The 25,730-nt window shown below is 38.1% G+C and overlaps 1 protein-coding gene across 2 annotated transcripts; it reads right to left on the bottom strand.

Annotated features, from left to right (window-relative positions):
• Positions 1–431: 431 nt before the first annotated feature.
• On the bottom strand, positions 432–23,391 carry LOC143860826 (3-beta hydroxysteroid dehydrogenase/isomerase family protein). Of its 2 annotated transcripts, none has more exons than XM_077371654.1 (12): positions 23,086–23,391; positions 16,796–16,885; positions 16,559–16,692; positions 16,272–16,442; positions 12,240–12,356; positions 12,055–12,134; positions 9,187–9,385; positions 8,604–8,721; positions 8,074–8,248; positions 1,623–1,785; positions 920–986; positions 432–834 (listed from the first exon to the last, which is right to left on the bottom strand). In XM_077371654.1, the coding sequence occupies exons 1-12, from the start codon at positions 23,336–23,338 to the stop codon at positions 617–619; spliced, it is 1,785 nt and encodes a 594-aa protein (XP_077227769.1). In that variant the 5' UTR covers positions 23,339–23,391; the 3' UTR covers positions 432–616. The 2 variants fall into 2 exon arrangements, with proteins under 2 accessions (XP_077227769.1, XP_077227770.1); XM_077371655.1 differs by having other exon boundaries at positions 1,623–1,782; positions 23,086–23,390.
• Positions 23,392–25,730: the final 2,339 nt, after the last annotated feature.

Below are 25,730 nucleotides of genomic sequence, written 5' to 3'. Positions count from 1 at the left end.
TGTTTTGATCATGTCGATCGGCGGGGTTTCCCTATATTCTTTTGTTTTCATTAATACAAATCTTTGTCATTCCAAGAAAAAAAAAAGCTAGTGATATTTGCACTACCATGTTCATATAATTGCACAAAAATCTTTGTCTTTTGTTTTTCAATTGGCTGTCCCAAGTAAAAAAGGAGCAAATATATCACATCCCAAAAATGATTCTTATAGGGCTACTCGAAAGACAATTTTGTCAAAAGAAAAGTTGGATCTAATATGTGCTAACATAAGAAGTATATGGGCTTATTAGACTTTTTGTAGGTGAGTTCGGATTTATTAGCTACAAATTAGAGTCACTTACATATTGAAATCCCTTAAAAAACATGTAGAACTTAATAAAAGGCAAAACGAATGAGAATGATTCTATCATAGGCTTTTATGCTACCGAGAGAGAGAGAGCAGTTTATTCATTGTCTAATTTTGTAATACATGATATACAATAGAGAGGAAGCAAGATACTAACAGAATGACTTTAACTCCCCAAGTTTCTATAGCTCGATCTGAGATAATGGGGGCTTTCTAAGCTGTCAATGATACAAAATTTCACTAATCAGCAACAAAAAAATCAACCAGCTTTTTATTGGTGAGGATCCAACCACCAGAGCTTTTGCGAGGACCCGTTGTCTTGAGTATGAATTTGATCATTATGAAGAAATGATACCAAGAAAAGCGGCAAGTTCCTAATCAATATTTCCTTTGATTTCTCAACCCCAATCTCAGCAGCCTTCATTAGTCTGTCAAATTTCTCTTCATATTGCTCATAAACAAAGAAAGCGGCGAATGTAAATACCAGTGCTGCATTTATTTCAAAAAGTTTAGGAATGGTAAACAAGGGAATCCCTTCATGGAAATGCTGAAAATTGTATAATCAATGCCTTACCTATGCCAATCACCATGGACAAGGAGAAAGACAGGAGCAACTTGAGAAAATATAGAGAACCTGCTACCTGTAATCATTCATCCATTAAGCAATAATTATAACAAATAGCAGAGAGATGTATCCATTAAGCAGGCGAGTGGCTCATTACAATAATGGGTCCCAGATTTGGTTGATTTGAACCATCCACTTGTTAGGCCTTGCTTTGGATCTCCTATGGCCCAAACATCACTCAAATCATCCAATCCTAGCATCCAATGATTTTTGCAATCCCATATTAAAAAAAAATACATATTAGACTATGATAGGATTCGATGATTTGTGTGATGTTGGGCCAAAGGAGATCCAAATCCAGGACTATCAAGTGAACAGTTCAGATCAATCAGAACTAGGACACACTATGTCTGTAGTGGGTGCAATACAATGAGTCTGTGCCTTGTAGAAGCATTCTTTCCACAAGAATTATCACACACTTTGCAGCTTCTCAAATCTCATGTCTTCTCAATTCAACATGCTGACAATCGACAAGAGAACATTAACCTCAATTTTCACGAAATGGCAAAGGAATTTAGTTTTATATAAAAGTGTGAACGGTTATCCTGAATCTAATTCATTTGAGAAATATTTGAAATTATAAAAAGATCCGACCTGTAGAATGACAATATACAAGCTTAAGATGAGTAGATATTTTGGTCATTACTTTTACCTTGATGAGAACATTCCAATCTTCACCTTGGGCCAATGTTCTAAATGTATGAACCACTCCTCTATTCCACGCAGATTGTAAAGATAAACATGCATCCTGCATCGCTGTTTTGGAGACTTGAAAATAAGAGGAAGATATCTTCCCAATACTGGAACCAAACCTGCTTTAGAAAGCTCATAGTCAACACCCACCATGTCAATGATATAGGCACCTCCTCTGAATAACTTGATAGGTGGAATATCTAAAGCTATATGTATTGATAGTTCGGTAGTGTTCTTATATTTTTTAAATATGTTAGTGACGTATGTATGTGCGCACATCCACTTGTAGGAGTATTCTTGTCTATTTATGTAACCCTATAGTCTCACATATAAATATAATATTTTCGTGGGTCTATGAGAACACAACACGTATTCTCCCTCTCTCATCTTCTTCTTCTCTTCTTCATACCTTCGAATGTAACATGGTATCAGAGCCCTAGGGTTCTTCCGTTCTCATCCTTTTTTTCTTTTTCTTCCAAACTTTAAAAAAAAAAAAAAGATTATTGTTCACGAGTTCGCGTGAACAGTGCCTCGTGAATACTGCATGAACAGTGTTGCGGTTGAAGATCAAAAGTTTCCACCGTAAAGACAAAGATCAGAAGTTCTTCTTTATCCTTATCTTCTTCCCAAAACCCTAACTTGAAAACCCAAAAAACTCAATAATCCTATGCACACCACCTAGACCCCCCCCTCCCCACCCCGGGGGGGGGGGGGGGGGGGGGCGGACATAGCCCTATTTGCAACCCGAAAAACTAGCCGCATATCCCATACCTATTCGAACCCTTTTTCCTATACAAAATAGTCCTTAAAATCAATTTATTGATGGTCTAAAGAGATACTCTTCACTCTCTTATATGGTGGTTGGTTCCGGGCATGTGGTCGATGATTATTCCATGTTGCTGGTGTGTATTTGTTGTGTTGTAATCCCGTTCCACCCCGGAACCACGTATTGATGTTTAAGATAGTTTTTGTGTATGATTTCATTAGTGATCAGCAAATGCTTTGAAGGCCATCAGTTGTTGATGCATTTTGTAGTTTTTTTGTTATTGGATTTGGTGGTTTTTGTGGTGATCTGTTGGTGGTTTGGGTTATAGGGCTGTTCGCAGTCAATTTTTTGTTGGTGGTGGATTTTTTTATTCGGGCAGGTTTCGTGTGTTCTAGAGGTGGGTTTTGACGTGACCTGCAGTGACTCCTTATTGGTGATTCTCATTTTTTGGTGGTTTGTGAATGATATGCGTGGATTTATCTGAGAGTGCTTCTTGGGTATAATTGTTTGTGTGCTTCTTAGCTTCGGTGAGTCACAATGACTACGTCCTCCACTCTACTGTTGTTTGTGGACCTTCTGCGGGTCCCTTCCATGTTACTTCTATGACTTGCATCAAGCTTGATGGATCAAACTACCATGTATGGAGTTAGTCTGTTAAGCTTTATCTCTATGGACAGGGCAGGTTAAATTATATCCTTGCGGATTCACTTCCAACTAAGGACGACTCCTATGACAAGTGGAGTGAAGAGGATGCCTTCCTTTAGTCGTTATTGTGCCAGAGTATGGAGCGAGTCAAATGTTGTTCCTGGGATCTTCACGAGCTGTTTGGTTATGTGTAGAGACCCTTTACTCAGGAACCAATAATCTTACAATGATTTGTGACGTTTACACAAACCTCTTCAATTCAAAAAGGGGGGAGCGGTCTATTTCTGAGTACTATTCAGAGTTTGTCGGATTGTGTTAGCAGTTAGATTCTTACTTTCCACCCTCTAGAGACCCTGTTGTGTTGGTCAAGTAGAAAGATGAGTTACAGGTTGTTCAGTTTCTGGATGGCCTCGGCAGAGAGTTTCTTCCTATCCGTCAGCTGATTGTGGGAAAGGACAATCTACCATCACTTGATCAGGTTTTCTCTCGTATTCAGAGGGCACTTCGTGTTGATGCCCCTGGTGATACTGGTGGTGAGAGGCCTGCTCTAGCAGTGCAATCTGGTTATAGTTGTGGCACACATGACGGTCGTGGTCGTGGTTGCCGTGGTTCTGGTCGAAGTTTTGGCCGTGATTCAGGGAGAGGCCATAGTACTAGTAGTCGTGGATCCCACTACTCCACTCACTGTGATATGGAGGGTCACACTATTGATTTCTGCACGACTTGTATCCGGAGTTACGACCCACACGAGCAGCACATCAGGTTACCGGGACTTCTAGAGATAGCACTGCTTCTCCTGCACCTCCAGCTGACACAATGGTTGTCTCCTGTTCCAAGTACGAGTCTCTACTGCGCTCACAGGAGAAGGGGAACCAAGCCACTGCCACTTTGGCCACGGAAGGTAGCCGCCCATCTTGCTCCCTCACTCATTCTGGTTCATGGCTCATTGACCTCTGGAGCCTCTCTCCAAATGACTGGTAATAACGCATTCTTCATTCCTTTCAGCCTGCATCATCAGATGTTAACCTCTGGAGCCTCTCTCCATATGACTGGTAATAACACATTCTTCATTCCTTTCAGCCTGCATCATCAGATGTTACCTTGGCTAATGGAGCAATGTCCCTGTTTCTGACACTGGGGATACCTCTCTTAGTACTAGTATAAATCTTTCTTTTGTCTTGGGGGTGTTCCAACTTTTCCTTGTAGTTTGCTTTCAGTTAGTCGACTTACTCGTTCTCTTCACTGCCACTGCTCTGTGACATTTTTTCCTTCTTATTGTGTCTTTCAGGATCTTGCGATTGGGAGGAGGATTAACTCGTGCCTTGAGGCAGATGGTCGTTACTTTTTTTATCGTGAGGCGCCTCCGAGAGCATTGCAGACTTCTGGAGACTCCTTTCTTTGGCACTGTCGTCTTGGTCATCCTTCAGCAGATCGTCTTCAGCATTCGTCGATTATGTTGTCGTAAGTTAGTCCTTTTCATTGTGAGTCATGTTAGTTTGGAGGCACCATCATGTGTCTTTCCCGTCTAGGTCTATCAGTCGTGTATCGAGTCCATTTGAGTTAGTACATTCAGATGTTTGGGGTCCTTGTAGAACTCCATCTTTATTTGGTTATAGGTATTTTCTTGTATTTATTGATGATTATTCACGCATGTCTTGGTTATATTTAATAAAAGATCGTTCGGAGGTATTTACTGTGTTTTGTTCTTTTTATACATTCAGTACTCATGTTCTATTAAATGCTTACGAACTAATAATGCACGTGAATATTTTTCTACTTCTAATGGTTTTCAGCAGTTTCTGTCTAGTCATGGCATTATTCACCAATCTTCTTGTACTCATACCTCTCAGCAAAATGGTATTGCTAAGAGGAAGCTTCTTTATCTTGTTGATATGGCACACATCCTTCTGTTTCAGATGAATGTACCAAAGACATATTGGGCTGATGCCATCCTTACATCTGCGTTCCTAGTGAACCGTCTCCCTTCTACCGTCCTAGGGAATCGCTCAGCCTTCTCAGTTTAACACCCCTTGTGAAATCCGTTTCCATTATTATCCCATGTCTTTGGCAGTACATGCTTTGTTCATAACCTTGCCCCTGGCCTGGACAAGTTAGATCCTCCTGCCATTAAGTGTGTTTTTCTTGGCTACTCGAGAAATTAGAAGGGCTATCGTTGTTATAGCCCTCAACTTCGTCGTGTGTATGTGACGGCAGACGTCACCTCTTTTGAGGATGTTCCTTATTTCACAAGTTCCGTTGTACCTCCCAGGGTGGATCCACCTCTTCCTTTACCTGTGCATGTTCCACCCACTGTGTCTCATCGTCCAACAACGAACGTTTACTCTCGGGGTCCTCGACAGATCATTCAGCCCATGCGTACCGATGGCATTTCACGTGAGCCTCCTCCTCTTCAGTCGGCTGGACCTGCCCCTGTACCTGAGGTATTACCTTCTGATGCTCCTATATCCCCACGTACACGTTCTCGCGCTGCAGCTCACTCCATTACTGATGTAGTTTCTTATAATAAAATGTCACCCAGTTATTGTTCTTTTTTTCTTTCATTTCTTCTGTTTCGATCCCTTGTACAGTTGCAGAGGCCTTGGCACACCCTGGTTGGTGTGCTGCTATGGATGAGAGATGGGGGCCCTTCATATTAATAACACTTGGCAATTGGTATCTCTCCCCATGGGGCTCGTGTTGTAGGTAGCAAATGGGTATTTACTGTGAAATATCTCCCATATGGGAATGTGGAACGGCTGAAAGCTCGGTTAGTTGCAAAGGGATACACGCAAACTTATGGGATTGATTATACAGATACTTTTTCTCCAGTGGCGAAGATTCCCTTCATCAGAGCTCTGCTATCTCTTGGCCTCTTTTCCAGTTTGATCTCAAAAATGCTTTCTTGCATGGTGATCTGCAAGAAGAGGTTTATATGGAGCTACCTCCTGGGTATGTCGCTCAGGGAGATGAAACATGCTGTATGTCACCTATATAAGGCCTCGTATGGCCTTAAGCAGTCTCCTCCTGCGTGGTTTGGGCAGTTTAGCGAGGTCGTAGTACGATTTGGGATGAAACAATGTGATGTGGATCACTCAGTGTTCAGCATGCAATCTAAAGAAGGTCGCATATTTCTAATTGTCTATGTGGATGATAATATTATTAGGGAAAACTACTAAAAACCGCCTGGATGAAAACATATCTACTAGAATCCCTCCAAAATTTTCTTATTTACCAATTGCACTGTTTTGTTTCTTAAATAGCTTTTCATTTTTCCATTTACCTATTTTACCCTTCTTTAATTTATGTTAATTATAGATAATGTAGGATACCTAAAATCTCTCCTTTGATCAATGAAAGCAACATTAAATCGTTAAATCTCTCTCTCTCTCTCTCTCTCTCAAATAAAGGCCACATCTCTCTCTAATAAAGGTAACATTTCTTCCTCTCCCCCTCTCTTACGTGAATTCATCTCCCTCCCACCATGCCTATACGATCTCTCTCAAATTAAATTCATCTCTCCTACCATACCCCACAAGAATCCACTCTATTTTGGCAAGTCTCTGATGCAGGAAACTTGCAGGGTTACGGAAAAGTTGAATAAGTGTTACCGGATGTGCATCAAAGAGATGTTACCAGCAAGATAATATCCCTGGGGACAAAATTTAACAAGAAAATGCTCAATTAAGGCAACATCAACCGTGAAAGGCTAGAATAAACTCCAACCACTATACCAATGAAGTACCTCTATTTATTTGCAGGTTCACAAAATCAAATTAGCTTATGAACAGGTGGTCAATTTGAATCAAGGAAAACACCTAGGCTACTTCCTGTTAAAGACAATGTATGGAAAAAGCTAGCCTCATTTGACTTTTGTAATTATGTCACAAAGGCATAATGTTGCTACAACTTGGCAATCAACATCCACAACCTGATGCTTGCAAATAGCAATTGAGTTTTAGATAAAGCCTCAGAAAAATATCCAAGAGCAGATATGTTGTTGAATCATTTGAGGCATGATGGGAGAGAGAGAGAGAGAGAGAGAGAGAGAGAGAGAGAGAGAGAGAGAGAGAGAGATTTTCTAAGGATTTAATGTTGTTGATTGAGAGAGAGGGATACCAAAAAAGGAAGATTTTCTAACGATTTAATGTTGCCTTTATTGATTTTGATGAAGGGAGAGATTTAAGGTATCCTACATTATCTATAATTAAGGTAAAATAGGTAAATGGAAAAATGAAAAGCTATTTAAGACACAAAACGGTGAAATTGGTAAATAAGAAAATTTTGGGGGGATTCTAGTAGATACGTTTTCATCCAGGGTTTTTTTAGTAGTTTTCCCTTATTATTATTGGAACCGATAGTGGTGGCATACAGTAAAACTTAATTACTTTTGTGCATGCAAGTTACAAGCATATAGTTATTTATATTTTTGGTTTAGTAATTTATCTATGTGCTATTGGGTTATATTTTTTACATGTTCCATCTTTTGATATATAATTATATTTTTCAACTAAATTTCAGTTCTTTACCATTCAAAAAAAAAATTCAGTTCTTGTAAAAAAAAACATACGAGTCACGAGCAAGGTTTTAAATTTCAGTTTCGTAAAGCGTTTTGGTCCTCACCGAAACCGAAATTTTCGGCTGAAATTCCAAAATTTCGGGAGAAATCCACGAAACCATTTGAACGGCTATTTTTTTCTCATATTTTATTTTGATTGAAATTTCCAAAATTTCGATAATTTCGGCTGAAATTTCTGGATAATATTAAATAAATATCAAAATCCAGATTTTTGGGTGAAATCCCTTAAATTTCGGCTGAAATTTCTGGGAAGACGAAATTTCAGTCAAAATTTAATACCGTTTCGAGTATAGGCGATTTCGGTTTCGTTCTTGACAGAAACCCGAAATTTAAAACCTTGGTCGCAAGTCATAAAATTAAGAAATTGAGTCACGAGTCGAGTCACAGGTTGACAACTATGTGGCTGATACGTATGGTACTTACATGGAGGATGGGAAAAAGCCATGGCCAAATACGATGATTGTGACCAGCAGTAGAAGCTTTGCTGTGGATGAGATGAAAGTTCTTCCGGAGAGAAAGAACCAGTAAAACAGAAAAGCCAGTGTAAGCAAATGCATGAACGTTTCTTTTTCATCTCGCCATAATAATATTTCTGCAACTGCAATAAGAAATTCAACATCATACACAGAATCCAAAATGGAACACATAAAAGAGAGATAACCTAGAATCAACTCCCCAAAAATTGGGAGCCACGTGAATAAACTTCAAGAAGGTGGCAAATAGATTGAATTATTTTCCGTTCATTTTAAATACTCAAAATAGCCTACTTACGACTACTCTGTCCTCAATTTTCTTACTAATTAGTAAGCAAGTGAAGTGCACTTGTACTCCTCTAAAATCAGGGTTACTTATGTTGTTTTCCGGGAGTTAAAACTTAAATTCCATGAAAATCACAATTTTGGGGTGTGAACAGTAGCGAAACCGATAAACTGTAGCACAATTATCAACCCCACCTCTTCCACTGCCTAACAGTTTATCCACCTTTGATGGTTGACTAAAGTCTCGATCTCTCAGGTAAGGTGAATTCTCTGCTAAATGGGAGAACGATTCAATCGTAGAGGCAACACCTGCCTGTAAATTAAGCAATTAGCACATGAATCAGTAAAATTCTAATATCAAAGCTTGTGAAATATTTTTGTTAATATCTCTTGCTCTATACTTTTTTTACATTAACTCACAGTCAATAACATAAAGATTAATCGGGCAAAGTCTAAAGGTTATCAAAGTTAGCTTTATAGATGCAATCATTCTTGTAGCTAATAGACATTTGCTATCACCGTCTTCATATCTCACACAATCATTGAACTGCGAAAATTCAAAAGAATAAACAAATAATAATGAATAGAAGAATCATTTTAATAAAATCACGAAAAAGTAGAATCATCTTGAGCATTTCCTGCTAAACTGTTTCGTATTGTGGGAGCATATTTGGAAGCGGAATAGAGTAGATAAGAGAGAGCAAAAACAAGAAAGATATAAACAGGCAAAAAATATGCTCAATCACAATGCACAACAAAGTTGAGGAAACTTACTAACCTCCAACGAAACAATGGGCGAGTACCCGAGATGCTTTTGAGCATTAGAACAACTGAAAGTCCGTCTGCATGAGAGTAGGCGAACCATAGCAGTATTTAGTCGTGGAAGGCCATTTCTGTGTAAAGCCAATTTTTTATGCACCCGGTCGAGGAGCACAGCGATGAATAAAACCAGCCTAGTGGGAAGATGGATTTTTGGCCTGGCATTAGGTTAAATGTCAGATAGGTTCTGGAGAGAACTCACGAACAATCTACTACAAATAACAGAAGAATGAGAACAATATCGCCATTTCATTATCTGATCTGGCAGCGAAAGAGTGAAAAAGATCAAAATACACACAAGCTTAGGTGGAAATGAAATTTCAAGTCAAGATAAGCCATTATTGAGGTTGAAAGATAAAAAATTTAAACGTCAATGTGTTCATTGAGAAATGTATTCTTCTACAGATTTCTCTAGAAGCTTTTCTCTTAGGAATAGAAACACAGAAGTCTTAACAGAAATGTGCTGCAGCATATCATAGAACCATCCTTATGCCAGGATACTTCTTTGAGGTCAGATATCAGTGAGGATACAATACAGTGACTAGTGCCAGAATTGAATATATCTGGATAACCTTTAATTTTATATTGTTCGTTTTCATGGCCAACTATCCCTTAAGCTCCCTGCATGGTTCCTTTAAGATCTATAATGAATAGGATACTCGTGCCCAAGCCTGCATTCAAGTTCTTAAAATGCCAACTCATGTTCACTTCTGTACTCATATCTCAGTATTTGGATTCAGATTTGGGAATCATGGCTTGTTAGTCAACTACCCTTTATGTATGGTCAACTATGGATTCCCTGAAAGATGATGATTTTGCTGAAATGGAAGACAGATGGAGCAATTGCCTTGTGGGGTATTTTCCAGGGAGAAGACCATATTTCATTGCTCTTAAGGAGTTCCTTCACAGGAAATGGAATTTAAAAGGAGACTTCAATCTCTTCGCCCTCAACAACGGTTTCTTCCTATTCAAATTCCTCAACATGGATGATTATACCAAAGTTCTTGAAGCTCCCCCCATTACCTTTGGTGGCAAAGTCCTAATTCTCCAAAAATGGACTCCGGAATCTACAATGGAGAGAACTAGGCTGACAAAAATTCCAATTTGGATAAGATTTCCGGGTCTCCACCTAAAATTCTGGACGCACAAAGGCCTCAGTAAAATTGCAAGTCCCTTTGGGAAACCTTTGTATATGGATTTTCAAACTGCCAAAGCGTCTAGGCTAATGTATGCTCGGGTTTGTGTTGAGGTTAGTGTGGAAAAGAATCTCCCAGACTATTACTATAGAAACACCTACGGGGACCCATTTCCAATCGGTGGAGTATGACTGGAAACCTTCAGCTTGCAAGAATTGCATGGATTTCAGCCATGGGACAAACAACTGCGGTAGCCTCTCAGATACTCAGAGAAGACCCAACATTCCTCCTAAGAAAGTTTGGAAACCCAAGATTCCAGCCATTAGTGAATCAATTATCCAGGGTGGTGAAATTAGAAAAATCGAAAACGCAATTCCCTCTTCTGATGGTGATAAAAAGAATAATGCTGATCGCATCAGAGGATCAAATGCCACAAGATCTCGGTTCACTCTAACCGATTTGCTGTCCTTGAAGACTCTCAATCTGATCCCATTGTAGAACGCATTGTTGACCTCAATCAGAACCAAAACCATCTTACAGAGCATGGATCTTGGCAAAAGGTTACTTGGAAAAAAGGCAAATCCTCCCCCCTTGCTTTCCACTCTCCTCCAACCTGTGGGATTCCTTCCCTCTCTAAGCTTTCTTTCAGGAGGAGTTTTTGAAGGCCGGATCTTGGCCCTCATCTGTTTCTCCCCCATGTTTGGAGTTGTTTGGTAGGGTGCCTATCTGTTGGTTTTTGTGCTGCTGTTGCATATTTGTTTTGTTTCTTTTTGATGTTTTTGCTTCTCTTGCCCCCCTTTGTGCTATTCTTTTTGGGGCTTGCTTTCGATTTCCCCCTCTATGTATGTGTTTGGGGTTGTTTTTTTTTCCTTTCCTTGATGTATCTGTCTTTTCTCATTATTAATATATCTGGTAGGGGTCTGCCTAACCCCACAGCTTACCCATAAAAAAAAAAAACTATGGATTCCAGCTATAATAAGCATTAACAACAAAAATAATAATGGTGATCTTAAACACAATTTTGACACTGGCTCTTGCTACAGCCCAAACTATTCCATTAAAAATCCTTTCTCTTCTATTTTATGTATAGGTTGAAATCACCTTATTTTGCAGCTATAATTACAGCTACAGAAACGTGAGGATAGTATCCCATTCATGCTAGATTCAACGAGAAATTATTCATTTAAGACAGAAGAATCAAATGATATTAATTTCCCCATTGCCTCAATACAATGTCAAATGGACGGCTGTATGAAGGGTATGCACTGTGCATTTTCAGCTGTAGATGCATCCTTTTACTTTTGGAACTTGAAGGAACATATGATTTGCCAAAGGTAAGGCATATTATAGATATCTTACACTTGCTTCAGTAAATATCTAAAAGACCTTAGTCACAGTGAAGGTTTCTGCAATATAACCTTTTGAATACAAAGAGAAGCAAACAATTTTTGAAGAAATATAAATTTAAAAAACATACATGTTCTGTGTGTCGCTTCTTTTCTTCACTGAATAATTCAATCACCCTTCCACTCAAGTAACGATTTTTTTTTTTTCAGAAAAGGTTGTGAAATAGTAGATAGTAAAGTCAGCTTAGAGGTTGATTATGTCTAGGTAGTGGGATCATGTATAGGTAGTGGAATGCAGATTAACAATAATAACAAGATTGTGGTGCATAATTTTACAGGCCCTACCTTTGATATCCCAAGCCTTCCAATATGAGTGAAAAAAACTCCCAAATGCTCATTGGTTCAAGATTAGTAATGAAAAATGCCTGCAAAATATTCACATGAAGAAATATTTCCTTAGATATGAATTAACTGTAACAATGACATGTAAAAGAATACCATCTTAAAGACTAACAAAAAAGTGGAGATACCTTTCCAGCCACAGGAGCTACACCAGAACCAAGAGCTTTCTCGGCACAGATATGGGCGTGGGCAACATTCTCCGCATAGGTGAAATCACACATATTTTCACCGTTTCCTATAATAAACTGAAATGAGAACCTCCTGGTTACTGCTGCGTAGCACAACACAAAATACATGTATACTAAGCTGAAGAGGCTAGACATTTCCAAGAGAAAGGGACACACGCAGCCATATGCAGCAGATTCAAAGAACAATTCTACTTAAGTTTTTCAGTTATCAAATGTTTGGAATAATAACAAATAATGCTCTGGTTTTGGGCCCTGTATGATACATTGTATACATCATTCAATACAAATGAATGCTTCCGGCAATGTGTATGTCATCTAATACAATGCATGCTTCCACCCATGCCCATTTTTTCCAATCACATGACTAAAACATTTATGCATCAGCATTGACAATAGTTTATTGTATGCTTTGCATCAGAACCTGCTGGAGGGTAAAGGCATTAGAAACTATAGATGGGAATCTTTTTGCTAAATCTAAAGCTCAAAAGCAACTTTGTTTTGGGCCAGGGCATGCAATACATTATATTCGGTTTCTTTGGAAATCAAAGCAAGTTCATATTACATTGCCCACTTAAATCATACATTGAGTTCATTTGGAGTTTACATTGACACAGACGATAATCCATCGTATCTTTATTTCCTTAGTCTTCCTTATGTTCTTTTATCTTATTTTTCTGTATTCTGTAATCCATGGGATTGACAATTCTTAGGTTGTTACGAGATAACCAGCAAAAACAATGTCACTAGTCAATGGGCATTGTGTTGTTGTTGTTGTTGCATCATCATCATCATCATCATCATCTGCAAATGCAATGTAATCTCACCTAGGGTACCCAAATACTTGCGCAGGCTTAACATATCTTCTTTTCTGACACGATACAATACGAATAGTCGTACCGAATATTTCATGGATACTTCCTTGGGCCAATAAATATCATGTTTCAAGCATAAGTCACTTGCTTTGACTTAACTATCATCCCTTTTGTTGTGAGAATTATAATTTCATTTGAGTCATATAGATGATATTCAATATTTATTGCCAATTTCATCTTTTTTTTAATAAGGTGAAAAATTACCAAAGAAAAAAGGGAACAAGCCACTGCTGAGATGGCCAATAATAGAAAAAAAAAAACAGAGAAGCCAATTAGACGGGTTCATCAAGAGGGAAAAAAGCACTAATAACCAAAGAATCCCTAGACATGCTGCTTTGAGCCATGGGGTCCACACTAACGTGTAAAAACTCTAACAAGTTACAAACTAATCTGAGAGAGGAAGAAGATGAAATTCGTACAGAAAAGCAGAGGAGAAACCCCACACAATTAGTGGGGTTGTTATTGCATCATTTTATTATGAATTACAACCCTAATCACTAGCTTATATAATGAAATAAGTTACACTAATTACAAAACTTCCATTAGTGAAGTTATACACAATAATATACTAATGAATGCACCATACTCAAATTACGCGACTAATATGTCATTTTAAAAACAACCCACAACCCCGCTCCCAAAAAAAGAAGCAATACTATGCCTCTGAACATGTTCGACTTGCTAGATAGATGGTTATGATGATTCCTCGTGAGGCCATTAGTAAAAAAATGCCTGCTACCTGGTATTTACTTGGATCAAAGAGTGGAGCTATCTCGCCACTTTCTACTCTTTTCTCGGGCAAAGTGGAAACGAAATTCTATGTGTTTTGTTCTAGCGTGACATTGTATTTTGTGACGATTTTTGGGAAATGTTTTTAGCACTACTGTATTTTGATGAGGGCACTCCTCACTTTACAAAAAGTACGGTATGGCCCGCACGATAGGATGATCCAAACCGTCCATTAGATGGGCCACAACCTAAATAGGCTGTGCATAAAAAATGATTTCCATAGGTTGATCCTAACCCTCCGATCTATAGTGGGTTAGGAACAACCCTCTAACATTCAGATCGGAGGGTTAGGATCAACCTATGGAAATGATTTTTGGGGCACAACCTATTTAGGCTGTGGTCCATCTAATGAACGGTTTGGATCATCCCATGGTGCGGGCCATACCGTACTTTTAATAAAGTGAGGAGTGCCCTCGTCAAAATACAGTAGTGGTAATAACATTTCCCTTTAGTTATCCTTTGGTTATAACAATATAGTATTGCATGTCCTATTAAAAGCACATGTATCTTCTAAAGTAGTTGCATTAACCAAATCATCTCTGCAATAGTAGAAGCCATTTTTTTAATGATGCAATAGTAAAAGCCATGGTTCTATATTTTGCTTCCGCACTAGATCTTGCAACTGTGTTGCATCTTACTGCTCCATGAAACATGGCATCCATTCAATACAACACAATACCCTATAACTAATCGCTTAGTATCAGGAAATTCTGCCCAATCAACATCAAAGAATCCTACCAAATTTATATCTTTTGGCCAGGACAACATATCAGACCATGAGTGAAGGTTCCTTTAAGATACATGATGATTCTTGTAGCATCTTGTAAATGTTCTTCCATCAGATCATGCATAAAATGACACACTTGATTCACTACATAGGGGGGTGCCAGATTGTTGAGGATCTACCACCTTTTCTCCATCTTATCTTCTAGCCTTCATATTATAGACTGCTGCATCACCATATAGTCCCTGCACTGCCACAATCCCTAATCTATTCAACGAGATCTAGTGGAATTTAGGAGAAATGGGGCCCTTACATAATACGGTTAGTAAACTCAAAATTGATCTCCCTAATCCCAACTAGGCAAAATAGCTCCGTAACTTCGGGAGAGATTAGGAAATGGGTTTAGGCAGGGGATATTGCATAGATGAGGGTTTTACGGCGTGAGGGCGAGAATGGAGCGGCAAAGATGGAGGGATGCGGTTTGCGCACAAAAAAGGAAGGGGGTATGACACACGAGAGAAAAAGGAAGTGGAAGGTTGACGTGCGAAAGGGGGTGGATGGGTTTTGGGGTGAGAGATTTGTTCTGTGAATGGGGGTGTTAGCAAGGATCCATGAGAGGGCAGGGAAGGTTCTCTAGGGGATTTGTACTATGAATGGGGGTGTTCCTATGCTGGGGAGAGGGGTTGTTTTCTTTGGTCCGCAACTCTTTTTTTAATGGTAATGATTTTATTAATTAAGGCATAGCCCAGGAGACCGAGATGGTCGAGGTCCAAGCAAAATAAAAACCGACCATAATAAGGCCTCAAGGAAGAAAATCAAAGAACTCTAAAATTGGCTTGTCCACCTCACTGCAAGTGAGTCCATCTACTTCACTGTTGACGAGTGTCTAGCTTGCTAAAACATCAGCTAGTGACCCTCAACATGATCCAAGATCTCTTCTATCACATCAACAAAGAGCCCTAAGGTTCATGAACCTGATAACATTCAACAAGTCTCTTTCAACTATCAGCCTGTCAAAGTCACTTCTATCCACCTTACGAGTACCCACCAATAAAGCTTGCACTTCAGTCTCGTTAGTATCCTCTTCACCTATAGGTCCAGAGAAAGCCAATTTGGTTTCACTATTTTCATTTAGCCTCGTTCACCTTTCCTAGGTCCTCATTCCATCATTCCACTTACTCTTCAACCACCCATGCCATTTTCTAGTCATAGATCCTTACGAAAGAAAACCCCTCTAAACAACCATCTTATCCCTCAAAATGCTCAACACCAGTTCGTGTCCATATTCTTTGCTACTCCTCTACTCTTTCACCAGCAGATCTGATCCCGTTGTCAATCTGATCATTACTGTGAAACTAAGATCTTTTTCCCCTTTATGAACTACCAAAATGAAAACCATCGGGGTAGCTCACACAACAAACATCTACGCCATTGTAGTAGATGCACTGTGACGCTAACAACCAATTTCATATCGATAGAATAGAACACTTCACTGCCTAGTAATTTGATGGATTATTCCTACAATCACTGGTAGAACTATAAAAGAAACTAAGAAAGTAAGATGCAAAGTGAGGATAATTCTCAAACCTTAGCCCGACCAGATTTTGCTTCCCCCACGAGAAATGGCACAAGATGAGTATCTCCAGGTCCAAAGGTATTGCTGGGACGTAGTGCACATGTTAAAAGTCCACCACTACCATTAGCAAACAAGACCAACGCTTCTGCCTGAGCCTTTAAATCACTCAACATGTCTACAAACTGTAGCACAGAAAGAAAATCATAAGGAAAGAGAAATTTCAAGGAAATTCAAATCAAACTCAAGGAAAACTTTATCAAAGTAATGAAGAAAAAAAACCCTCTAAAAAGGCACATACTCTCCAAGGGTACGGCAAGGACTCATCTCCATTATGTACATCATGTATACCATCAAAAACTACATCCGCAGAACTATTATATATAAGCTTTTTGACTTTGCATTCTCGACAAGCACTAATTACATTTTTTGTACCTGAACATGCAGTCACCAGCATGACTAAGTTAATAGGTTCTACTAAGAAGAAGTCAAAATTCAATAAGACTGCCCTTTCTCAACACGAGTGGAGTTTTACTACCTTGAACAGTTAGCATGTAGCGAAGATAGAAGTCACGTGCATGTGAATCCAATGCATCCATGTGAAAAACAACAGATGAACCTTTGATTGCTGCAAAAATGATGCATACCATGCAAAGAGTCAACAAATAGAATCATCACTTACGCAGTTGAGTGTTTTGACATTGGAGTGCCAGAAAATACGAAAAAGACAAATGGAATTAATAGTGCATCATAGCCAAGAAATTGAAGGTTTTCCAGAAAAATAACATAACAATAATCTGACTGATACTTGAACAGCTTAAGAATCTAGCTAGTGAAACAACAACAACAAAGGCTAGTAAAGTCTGTGGAGAAAAATTAAAGTTAAAGGCTGAAAGCAAGTAATAGGATAACAAATCATAAAGCTAACTGATGCCCCATGTGTATGTATGTGATTTTGTGTTATATCAAATCAGCTAAATTCATCCTACAAGTGTCAAGGACCATGCAGTTGCCTAGGCATGTCACTTGTGAGGGAGGACTGATTTTTAGGTTGCACAGACCTGATAAGCTACCCGCTACTTTTCTTTTTGAAATATAACTTTATTTGAAAAGAAAGAAAAAATCATGAAAGGGGGGAAAACTTCCCTAAAGCTAGAACTGAACAGCACTATGTACACCTGAGTCCATGACATCATTGGCCTCTCTCAACACATGAGTAAAAGAAACATCCAAATCTAAGGTCTTATCCACACTACATGGAAATCCATCGAGGCATCATGCTACAACATCCGCCCATGAGATGACATTTGAGGAGTCGCCTTCCACCTACATTTCCCTCCAAAATCACCTGAAATCACTTGAATGTCGGTAAGGAGACCGTGCACCTCATCTTTTATTAGAATCAACGAAGACAATACACTTAGTTCCTAAGATGTAAATTTTGTTTGGTTTTGGCCAAAACAACCGAAACATTTTTTTTGGTCCAAAAAACGAAACAGAAACACCTTTTGTTCCGTTTCGTTCTGCTTCGGCTGAAACAATTTTTAAAAAAAAAAATACATTTACGCCTCTTAACGGCTCTTTTTTGGTTTTTTACCATTTACTCTTATTTTTAGCTGTTTATAATGTTTTATAGTCATTTGAAGGGTATTTTCCTTCTGTTTTCATCCCCAAACATGAGACCCCCTATGTAAACCCCATCTAAACACTATATACAGCATCTAAAGTCTATTAATTTCTTCCTTTTAATGATGTATTGCAATAAATTTAATGCTTTAAGTAATAAAATGTTTATATAATGGTTTCTTTTTTCTAGCAATTTTCAATTTTTTGGATTTTTAAAATTTTAAACTACTAAAAAAATTCTCTGGTCGTAGCATTTTCTCCGAAACGAATCACCGAAATAACGAAAACACCGAAATGTTCTGTTCCTCAGCATCAGACTCATCCTTCCATGATGAACTCTGATAGTAGTTCTCCCCAGATCCCCTGAAGAATCGCAAAGTATTGAGCAACACTCTTCTCCCCTTGGTGAAGAGTCACAATATCTTGCTGGAGCTGATAAACTCAACAGGATTCTTTCTCTGTGAATAGGTCTTAATCACAAGATTCCAGATCACTTTGGCAGCAGAAAGAAACATCATAGTCTGATGAATCTGAGGCTGCATAACCAACCAAGACATGATCATCAGGTTATATTGTTCCCACCTGACATAAGGAGGATTCTCAGTAGCCAACTTTTGGATTTGCACCGTCAAGTGATCTAATCTTCCTCATATGTCAATATACATTTTGGTCGACTGAGACCACTCCAAGTACTTTGTGTCATCCAAATTGACTGTTGTGACCATGGTATTAGGGGTGTCACTCATCCCTACTGGGCTGTATCTATTTTCAAGGACCCGGTCGCACTATTGGTAACCTCCGAAAAAACGAGTCGACATTTTGGTCTTCTACCAACTCAACAAACCCTAAACAAAATAGCCCCCATTCACAACCCAGACAAGTTTTAATTTCAAATGGTTTCCTACTCCAAATTTATGCATACATTCAGAATGAAAGTTGTCTCACATTCTCACCCAATGAAAAGCTATTGACTAATGTAAATGATTCAAAGGATTGATCATTATCGATTAAATATAAAAAATCTAAAACACCCCTACAAAACACAAAACACCCATTGTTTCCCTATGACCATCAAAGAGTTCCCAGTTTTACTTTAGACAGCTTATAGTACTTGACCTTAATATGTCAACAAATCATCAAAAAATTCAACAATTGATATCATTAGAGTTTCCAATAAGGGCTTTCTAACAAACTCACCATTTTGGCAAACTGAATCTTCTTTCCAAAACTAAGCATGTACTACTACTAAAATGGTTCTCTTTTTTGTTATTCCTCTTTGGAGCATTTTCATGCTTTTCCAACACAACATAAGGAATGATAATACCAAAAGCCTCTTATCAAGTAATGGTGAAACCAGCGTAGACAAGGTTTTTCCTCTTCCGTCAATATAATATATTAATATTATAATAATTTATGGCTAGATTTGTATCCATATTTCTAAAGAAATAAAATTTACCAATGGTAAATGAGAGAACGCATATATAGAATTTTCTTCCAATAAAAAATATGAAACATTTGCGTGAAATGATATGATCCTTATGGAGTCTCCTTCTCTTCGGTCACTGTATTAATTAGCTTAATCATTTTTTAGATCAAGCCACACTTCAATTTTGTCCCAAATTGAAGTGTACACTTCGCCGGAAGGAAGGAGCTAGAAGGCGAAAAAAAAGAGTATACACTGGAGGTTTGGAACCCCCAGATCCCTTGAAGTGTACACTTCGCCGGATATTCAGTTGTTCAATCTGCGGGTGCTTTGAAAAGCTTTATTCCCGTGTAGACATGATTTGACGAAAGGATCGATATTCGGAAGAAATGGAATAAACAGGATGGGGGCGGTGCCACAAAGGTTTGACGCTGATCCATACATACACTATTATACCCTATTTCCCTAGACTCTAGGCTAGGCTAGGTAGGTTGAAAATCTTTCTCCCTTCGCTTCTGGTGACTCAACATCTTCCCATATCGGTTGCTAAACGCATTCTCAAAAGGGTCGTCCTCGGTCCGTCCCGATATTACTCGAAAGGAAGTCTTATTGGACCCCTTCGAGAATTCCTTATTCTTGGCGGCTACCCGCAGTCATTTGGGACCGGGGATTCTACTGAAAAAAGGCAATTTTGTTTTATATTTATATATATATATATATATATATATATATATATATATATATAAGGAGGAAATGGTTTGTGAGCAGCTGCTCAGATAAGCTTATCTGAGCAGAGCTCACAAACCATGGGGGGGGGGGGGGCACATTTTGGGGGTGATCCTAAGCATTCATTTGGAAGGCCCCATCATGGATGGGGTGTGTACCAAAAATCAGCTCCATTGGATCATCCTAACCCTTCCATTTGTGGAGGGAAATAATGGCAGATTGTGGACAAACAGTATCTGTCCAATTTTCCCTCCACAAATGGACACCCTGAGATGATCCAATGGAGCTGATTTTTGGTACACACCCCATCCTGATGGGGCCTTCCAAATGAATGCTTAGGATCACCCCAAAATGTGGTCCCCCTATGGTTTGTGAGCTCTGCTTGCAGCTGCTCACAAACCATTTCCTCATATATAAGAATACTCAAATATACGATACTATTTGGTTGGATCGGACAAGAACTTATATAAAGATCTTTCCACTCATTCATCATACTAGAAGTCGAAGTCACTACTTACTAATAGGGGGGCCTTATTAAGTAAGGCGTGATAGGAGGCATCCATGAACAAAAAGAAGTGCAGCGGTTGTTTCGGGGTTTAAGACCCAAAAGTGAAAATCCTCCGCAATTAAGGTAATAGAAGCGTGACCAAAGCTCTTCCACTCCTCATCAACGAAGAAGAACGCCAAAATGTACTGCTTCAGAAGCCTTCTCTTCTGTTGATGAGTATTTATATAGCATCTAGAGGGGTTCAACTCAATGGGAAAGGTCCACTACCTCGACAGCTAGATTCTAAGTAGTTGCTCTCGAAACTATTCCGAAGTTGATGATTTCGCTTCCGCGATTGATGACTGGCTAAAAGCACTCGAGCGTTGCAGAGGCGAAACCGTCCCCATACCGCCCTTCCTTCACTGCCTAGGTGAGATAGCTGAGCGACCAAACGGAATCTTAAGTCAATCTTCTCGTCTTGTCGACGAGTGACGTTGGCAGAGCCATAGCAGGATAGGGCCTAAAAATAATAATCATAATGAAGTGGAAATGAAAAATCTTTCAGTGTGGTTTTCGTGGAGCCGCTCGCGTTGAACAATTTGAACTGAATCTTCAACTTTATTGGGAGGGCAATTGTAGTGCTTTTCCATTAATGCTTGTCCTCTTGACAAGTGGCTACTTGATTAAAGTTGAATTCTAATAATTGCATGACTTCCCATGAGAAAAAATTATGTTGTGTGGTGCGGAAAAAGTGGAGACAAGTTATCATAATTTATATTAGTCCAATTAGACTATGATGGCTATCTGCGTGGAGCTCCTTGTATTACCACACATCCAAAGTTCCTTGCTCTCTTACCCAAGAACTAGTTAAAGGGGGCAGTCCACATCTCTGTCATTAACATCTAAAAGTTCAGGAAATTCATCATAATACTATCATTCACTTCCATGGATAAAATTTTGTAAATTTATTAAAAAAAAGAAAGAAAATCATTAGCTGGTTCAAATCAACAGTGGCTCGAATATGTGGCAAAGGAGACGTGCTCAATTGCGTGCGTACAAGTTTGGACAGTTAAAAAAACTGAAAAGGGTTAACTGAGAGAATCTTAATACCTCAATTCATCAAAAGAGAGTGAATTGAAACCATCTTGCCACTAAACTTAATTCCTTGCAACATTGATTTCTAGGCATATTCTTGAATTTGATACCATTCCCAAGATTTTCAAAAATCATGAGTATTTGTAAGTTCTTGAGAAATATCTATCAATTCAAATAAATTAATAATTTTTTTTATTTTGAATTGTAAATTAACAATAATTTTCAAATAAATTAATAAACAATAAGAAAAAATTAATAATATTTAATGTCGAAAATATTTATACATCAGAAATCAGAAGATTCACACTTAAGGGCCTGTTTGGATTGCAGGAATTTTCTGGAAAAAGTTTGGAAAGGAAAATATAACTAAATTTTTTTAACTTTTTGTACACACTAAAAAAGATAACTTAAAATAACCCTAGTCAATTTTTACTTTGAGAGACCTTCAATTTATGATAATAATGCTCTACATTAAGCCTAATTATATCATTTCCCCCTAATTTGCAGAAAGGAAAAATTTTCCCAACAAAAAATTTCACGTCATTTTTCTTGCAATCCAAACAGGGCCTTAATTACAAAATCCAGCACCAAGAACAGAAAACTCCCTACTATAAACTTTGCCACTAAACTTAATTCTCTGCAACGTTGATTTCTAGGCATATTCTTGGATCTGATACCATTCACAAAATTTTCAAAAAATTTGAGAGTAATTCTAAGTCTTGAGAGACATCTACATCAGTACGTAATTCTCATCTCTCTCTACATATTTAAACATCAGAAATCAGAAGAATCACACTTAATTACAAAATTCATACTAGAAAAGGATCATGAACAGAATTAGGAAAAAGAATTACCTCTAGTGATTTGGGATTCTCAACTAAATGAATAAATAATAAGCAAAAATTATCGATACTCAATACCTAATTCTCATATCTCTCTCTACATATTTAAACATCAGAATCAGAAGAAGCACACTTAATTACAAAATTGAGACTAAAAGAACACGAAACAGAAAAGGATCATGGATGGAATTAGGAAAAAGAATTACCTCGAGTGATTTGCGATTCTCAACTAAGTTAATAAATAATAAGCAAAAACTAATAATAATACTCAGTACCTAATCCTCATCTCTCTACATATTTAAACATCAGAAATCAGAAGAATCACACTTAATTACAAAATTCAGACTGAAAGAACACAAACAGAAAAGGATCACGGATGAAATTAGGAAAGAGAATTACCTCGACTGATTTGCGATTCTCAATTAAATTAATAAATAATAAGAAAAAATTAACAATACTTAATACCTAATTCTCATCTCTCTCTAAATTATTTAAACATTAGAAATCAGAAGAATCGCACTTAATCATAAAATTCAAGAACAAGAACACAAAACAGAAAAGGATCATATATATATATATATATATATATATATATATATATATAAATGCGATTAGGAAAAAAGAATTACCAGCAGTGATTTGAGATTCGACTCGGATGTCGACCTGGAAATACGAAGCTTGACCTGTTAGAAGAGATTCAGAAAGGATTGAATTATGTTCGTGAGAGTCGAGGATCAAAGAAGATGCGGAATCGGAGATCCTAACGATCCAATTCTCCGATTTCAAGAGGCTCAACACTAGAAATCTTCCTACAAAGCTACGCCCTCCTAACACCACACAAATTCTAGGGTTTTGTTCTTGAGAATCCTCGTCGATCTCCATACTCAGAGAGAGAGAGAGAGAGGGCAAATGTATGTTTTTGTCTTTATATATATATAGAGAGAGAGAGAGAGAGAGAGATCAGGGGCATTTGATTTGGCGCCGAAACCGAAAAAACGTTTCGTATGCATGCTTTCATTGCTTTTCCACTTTTGTCATTGTCATTGAAATTGAACATTGGGAGCTGATAAATTCGCACCCCCTGTAGGATGATTGGCACCACTTGTAACGTGAATTGCGGGATCTTTAACGCTTTTTGACGTCAAAATCACGTTAAATTGGCGCGAATAATCCTGCAAGGGTGCGAATATATCATGACCCTTCAAATTTTATATGGTCAAGACACCAACCATATAATCGCCCTGTCTTATGCCTTGTTCGTTTGGGATTATGACAACAATCCCCATTACAATTATTGGACCCAAACGAGCAGGCCCTTAGGCTCTGTTCACTTCTTTTGCAGGTAACATGGCGGAAGGGAAAGGAATGAAGAGGAAAATGCTTCGTTTTCCATGGAAAACCTCTTTCCAATATATTTAATAGGAAAGCAAATCTCAAGTAACAGGAAAAAAGTCAATTTCCACGTCATTTTTAGCCTTTAAATAAGAAATTCCACATCTGATAATAGTTTTCCCTGAAAAAGAAGTGAACACAGAAATTCTGTCTTGTCAAGGTCTTGTCAGGGAAAAAAAAGCTGTTTTTTCAGGGAAAACAGCACCAGGGAAAAGAAGTGAACAGAGCCTTTGTCACGATCCATTCAAATCTCTTATGCTACGTTTCGTTGCGGGAATTTTTTTGATTCTTGTGACTATTGTGGAATTTCCGCAGGAAACCCGTGTTTGGTTGGTGGGCTCAAAATAATCCCAGGAACCAAAATAACCCCACTCGAAACCCCAGGAAGGAAAAAAAATACTCCCAGGAACCAAAATAATCCAATGAACAAAAAATAAGCTCGCAAAAGAATTTTTTTTCTTTCCAACAGTTCAAGCAACCAAACAAAGCATTTTTTTTCCCACCATAGTCCGTTCAACCAAACATGGGATTTTTATTTTACCGGGATACTTCCAGGGAGTTTTTTTTCCCACCAATCTCTCAGGAAGTTTTTTGTTTCACAAAAATCCCAAGAACCAAAAAAATTCGGGCAACCAAAAGGAGATTGGACAAATTGGATTTGGAGTGTACTTCTGATCCTACTTCCTTCATGTGTCTTAGTCACGATCCATTTAGAATCAGACCGTTCATCGGAGTATCCTAGTTGGTCCTACTAACATTTTACATGGCTAGAATTATCAAAAGAGGGTGAGAGTGTGCGTGACCGCTGTGAGAGTGAGTCGCAACGGCAGCGACACAGTGGGCTAGGGTCAATGGTTAGAGAAGCCCAGAGCCTCGTGAGAAATAGGAATCGCTCGAAAAAATGCATATGGCTTATTTTTACTGAAATATACGTAATATAATATTTAAAGTTATAAAAAATAGTGGATATTTTTGCAAAATAGTATAATAAAACCAGATTTGGGACTGTCTCACATGCTTTTGTTAGTTATTTGGATCCAATCGATAAGAATCTCAGATCCTATGATAGGGTCCAGAAATGTGTCCATGGATCCTAGTAATGTCTTGTCCATTCAAGTTCGGATTCGGATGGTCCATCGGACTGTCTAGGTCAATTGACACTCCTATTTCAGGTCACACGTGTTTCGTAAAACCTATAAAAACTTAGATATCTGCAGCATCTTTGTTTCGACATTAGCACTTCTCTTGCCTCTTGGCTGGTGTTTTGGTAAACTCGAAGTAAGTGGATTTGATCACTATGATCACGAAAAACTGTTTGTTTGTTTCTTTCCTTTTTTATTTTTGCTTTGGCATCAGTGTAACACACTCTTAAATCCCAAGTTTTCTGCCTACTGATGAATTGATTGAAATAACTGAAAACCACATTGAATTTCGTGAGATATTTTTCTTTTACAATGACATTTCATAAAAATTACACATACATTTTATTAATTTTTGCATGCTTACAATTAGAGAAAAAAAATCCTTCGCTATCTTTTTGGTATGGCATTTTTCATTAAGAATATCTCAACAAAAATTTATAATTATTTTTCCGTTCATCCAATTAGGCCCAATTCTTTTTGGATCTTGAGAATCGATTTTGAATCAAAAACTTACTATTGATTCCGATTAAAAACCTGTTCGTATTTGATTTTGAGAATCGATTTTGAGTCCAAAACTGATTATTGGGCTGAAAATTAACTAAACAAAATTTTGAAACCAACAATCAGTTTTGTACTCAAAATCATGTCTTAAAATCCAAACCTAACATATCTGGGATATTAGGATGGGTGGAGGTGCCGAAATTCTGGGCGGCTGCCGAAGGACTTTCTATGTGAATATT

Source organism: Tasmannia lanceolata, unplaced genomic scaffold, assembly GCF_043159265.1.
Source record: "Tasmannia lanceolata isolate RefF3 unplaced genomic scaffold, GAP_Taslan_0.1 ptg000037l, whole genome shotgun sequence".
In the NCBI taxonomy this organism is placed as follows: domain Eukaryota; kingdom Viridiplantae; phylum Streptophyta; class Magnoliopsida; order Canellales; family Winteraceae; genus Tasmannia; species Tasmannia lanceolata.
The sequence above is the reverse complement of the archived record's forward strand: the minus strand, read 5'-3'. Positions and strand labels throughout refer to the sequence as shown.

Bases quoted from the DNA above. Each gene is read 5' to 3' on its own strand.
- LOC143860826 (XM_077371654.1), bottom strand. From the start codon at position 23,338: ATGGAGATCGACGAGGATTCTCAAGAACAAAACCCTAGAATTTGTGTG. The intron at 12,135-12,239 runs GTATCTCCACTT...AATATTTTGCAG, and splicing joins TAGCTCCTGTGGCTGGAAAG to GCATTTTTCATTACTAATCT. The intron at 987-1,622 runs GTAAAAGTAATG...GAATGATTACAG, and splicing joins ATTGGAATGTTCTCATCAAG to GTAGCAGGTTCTCTATATTT.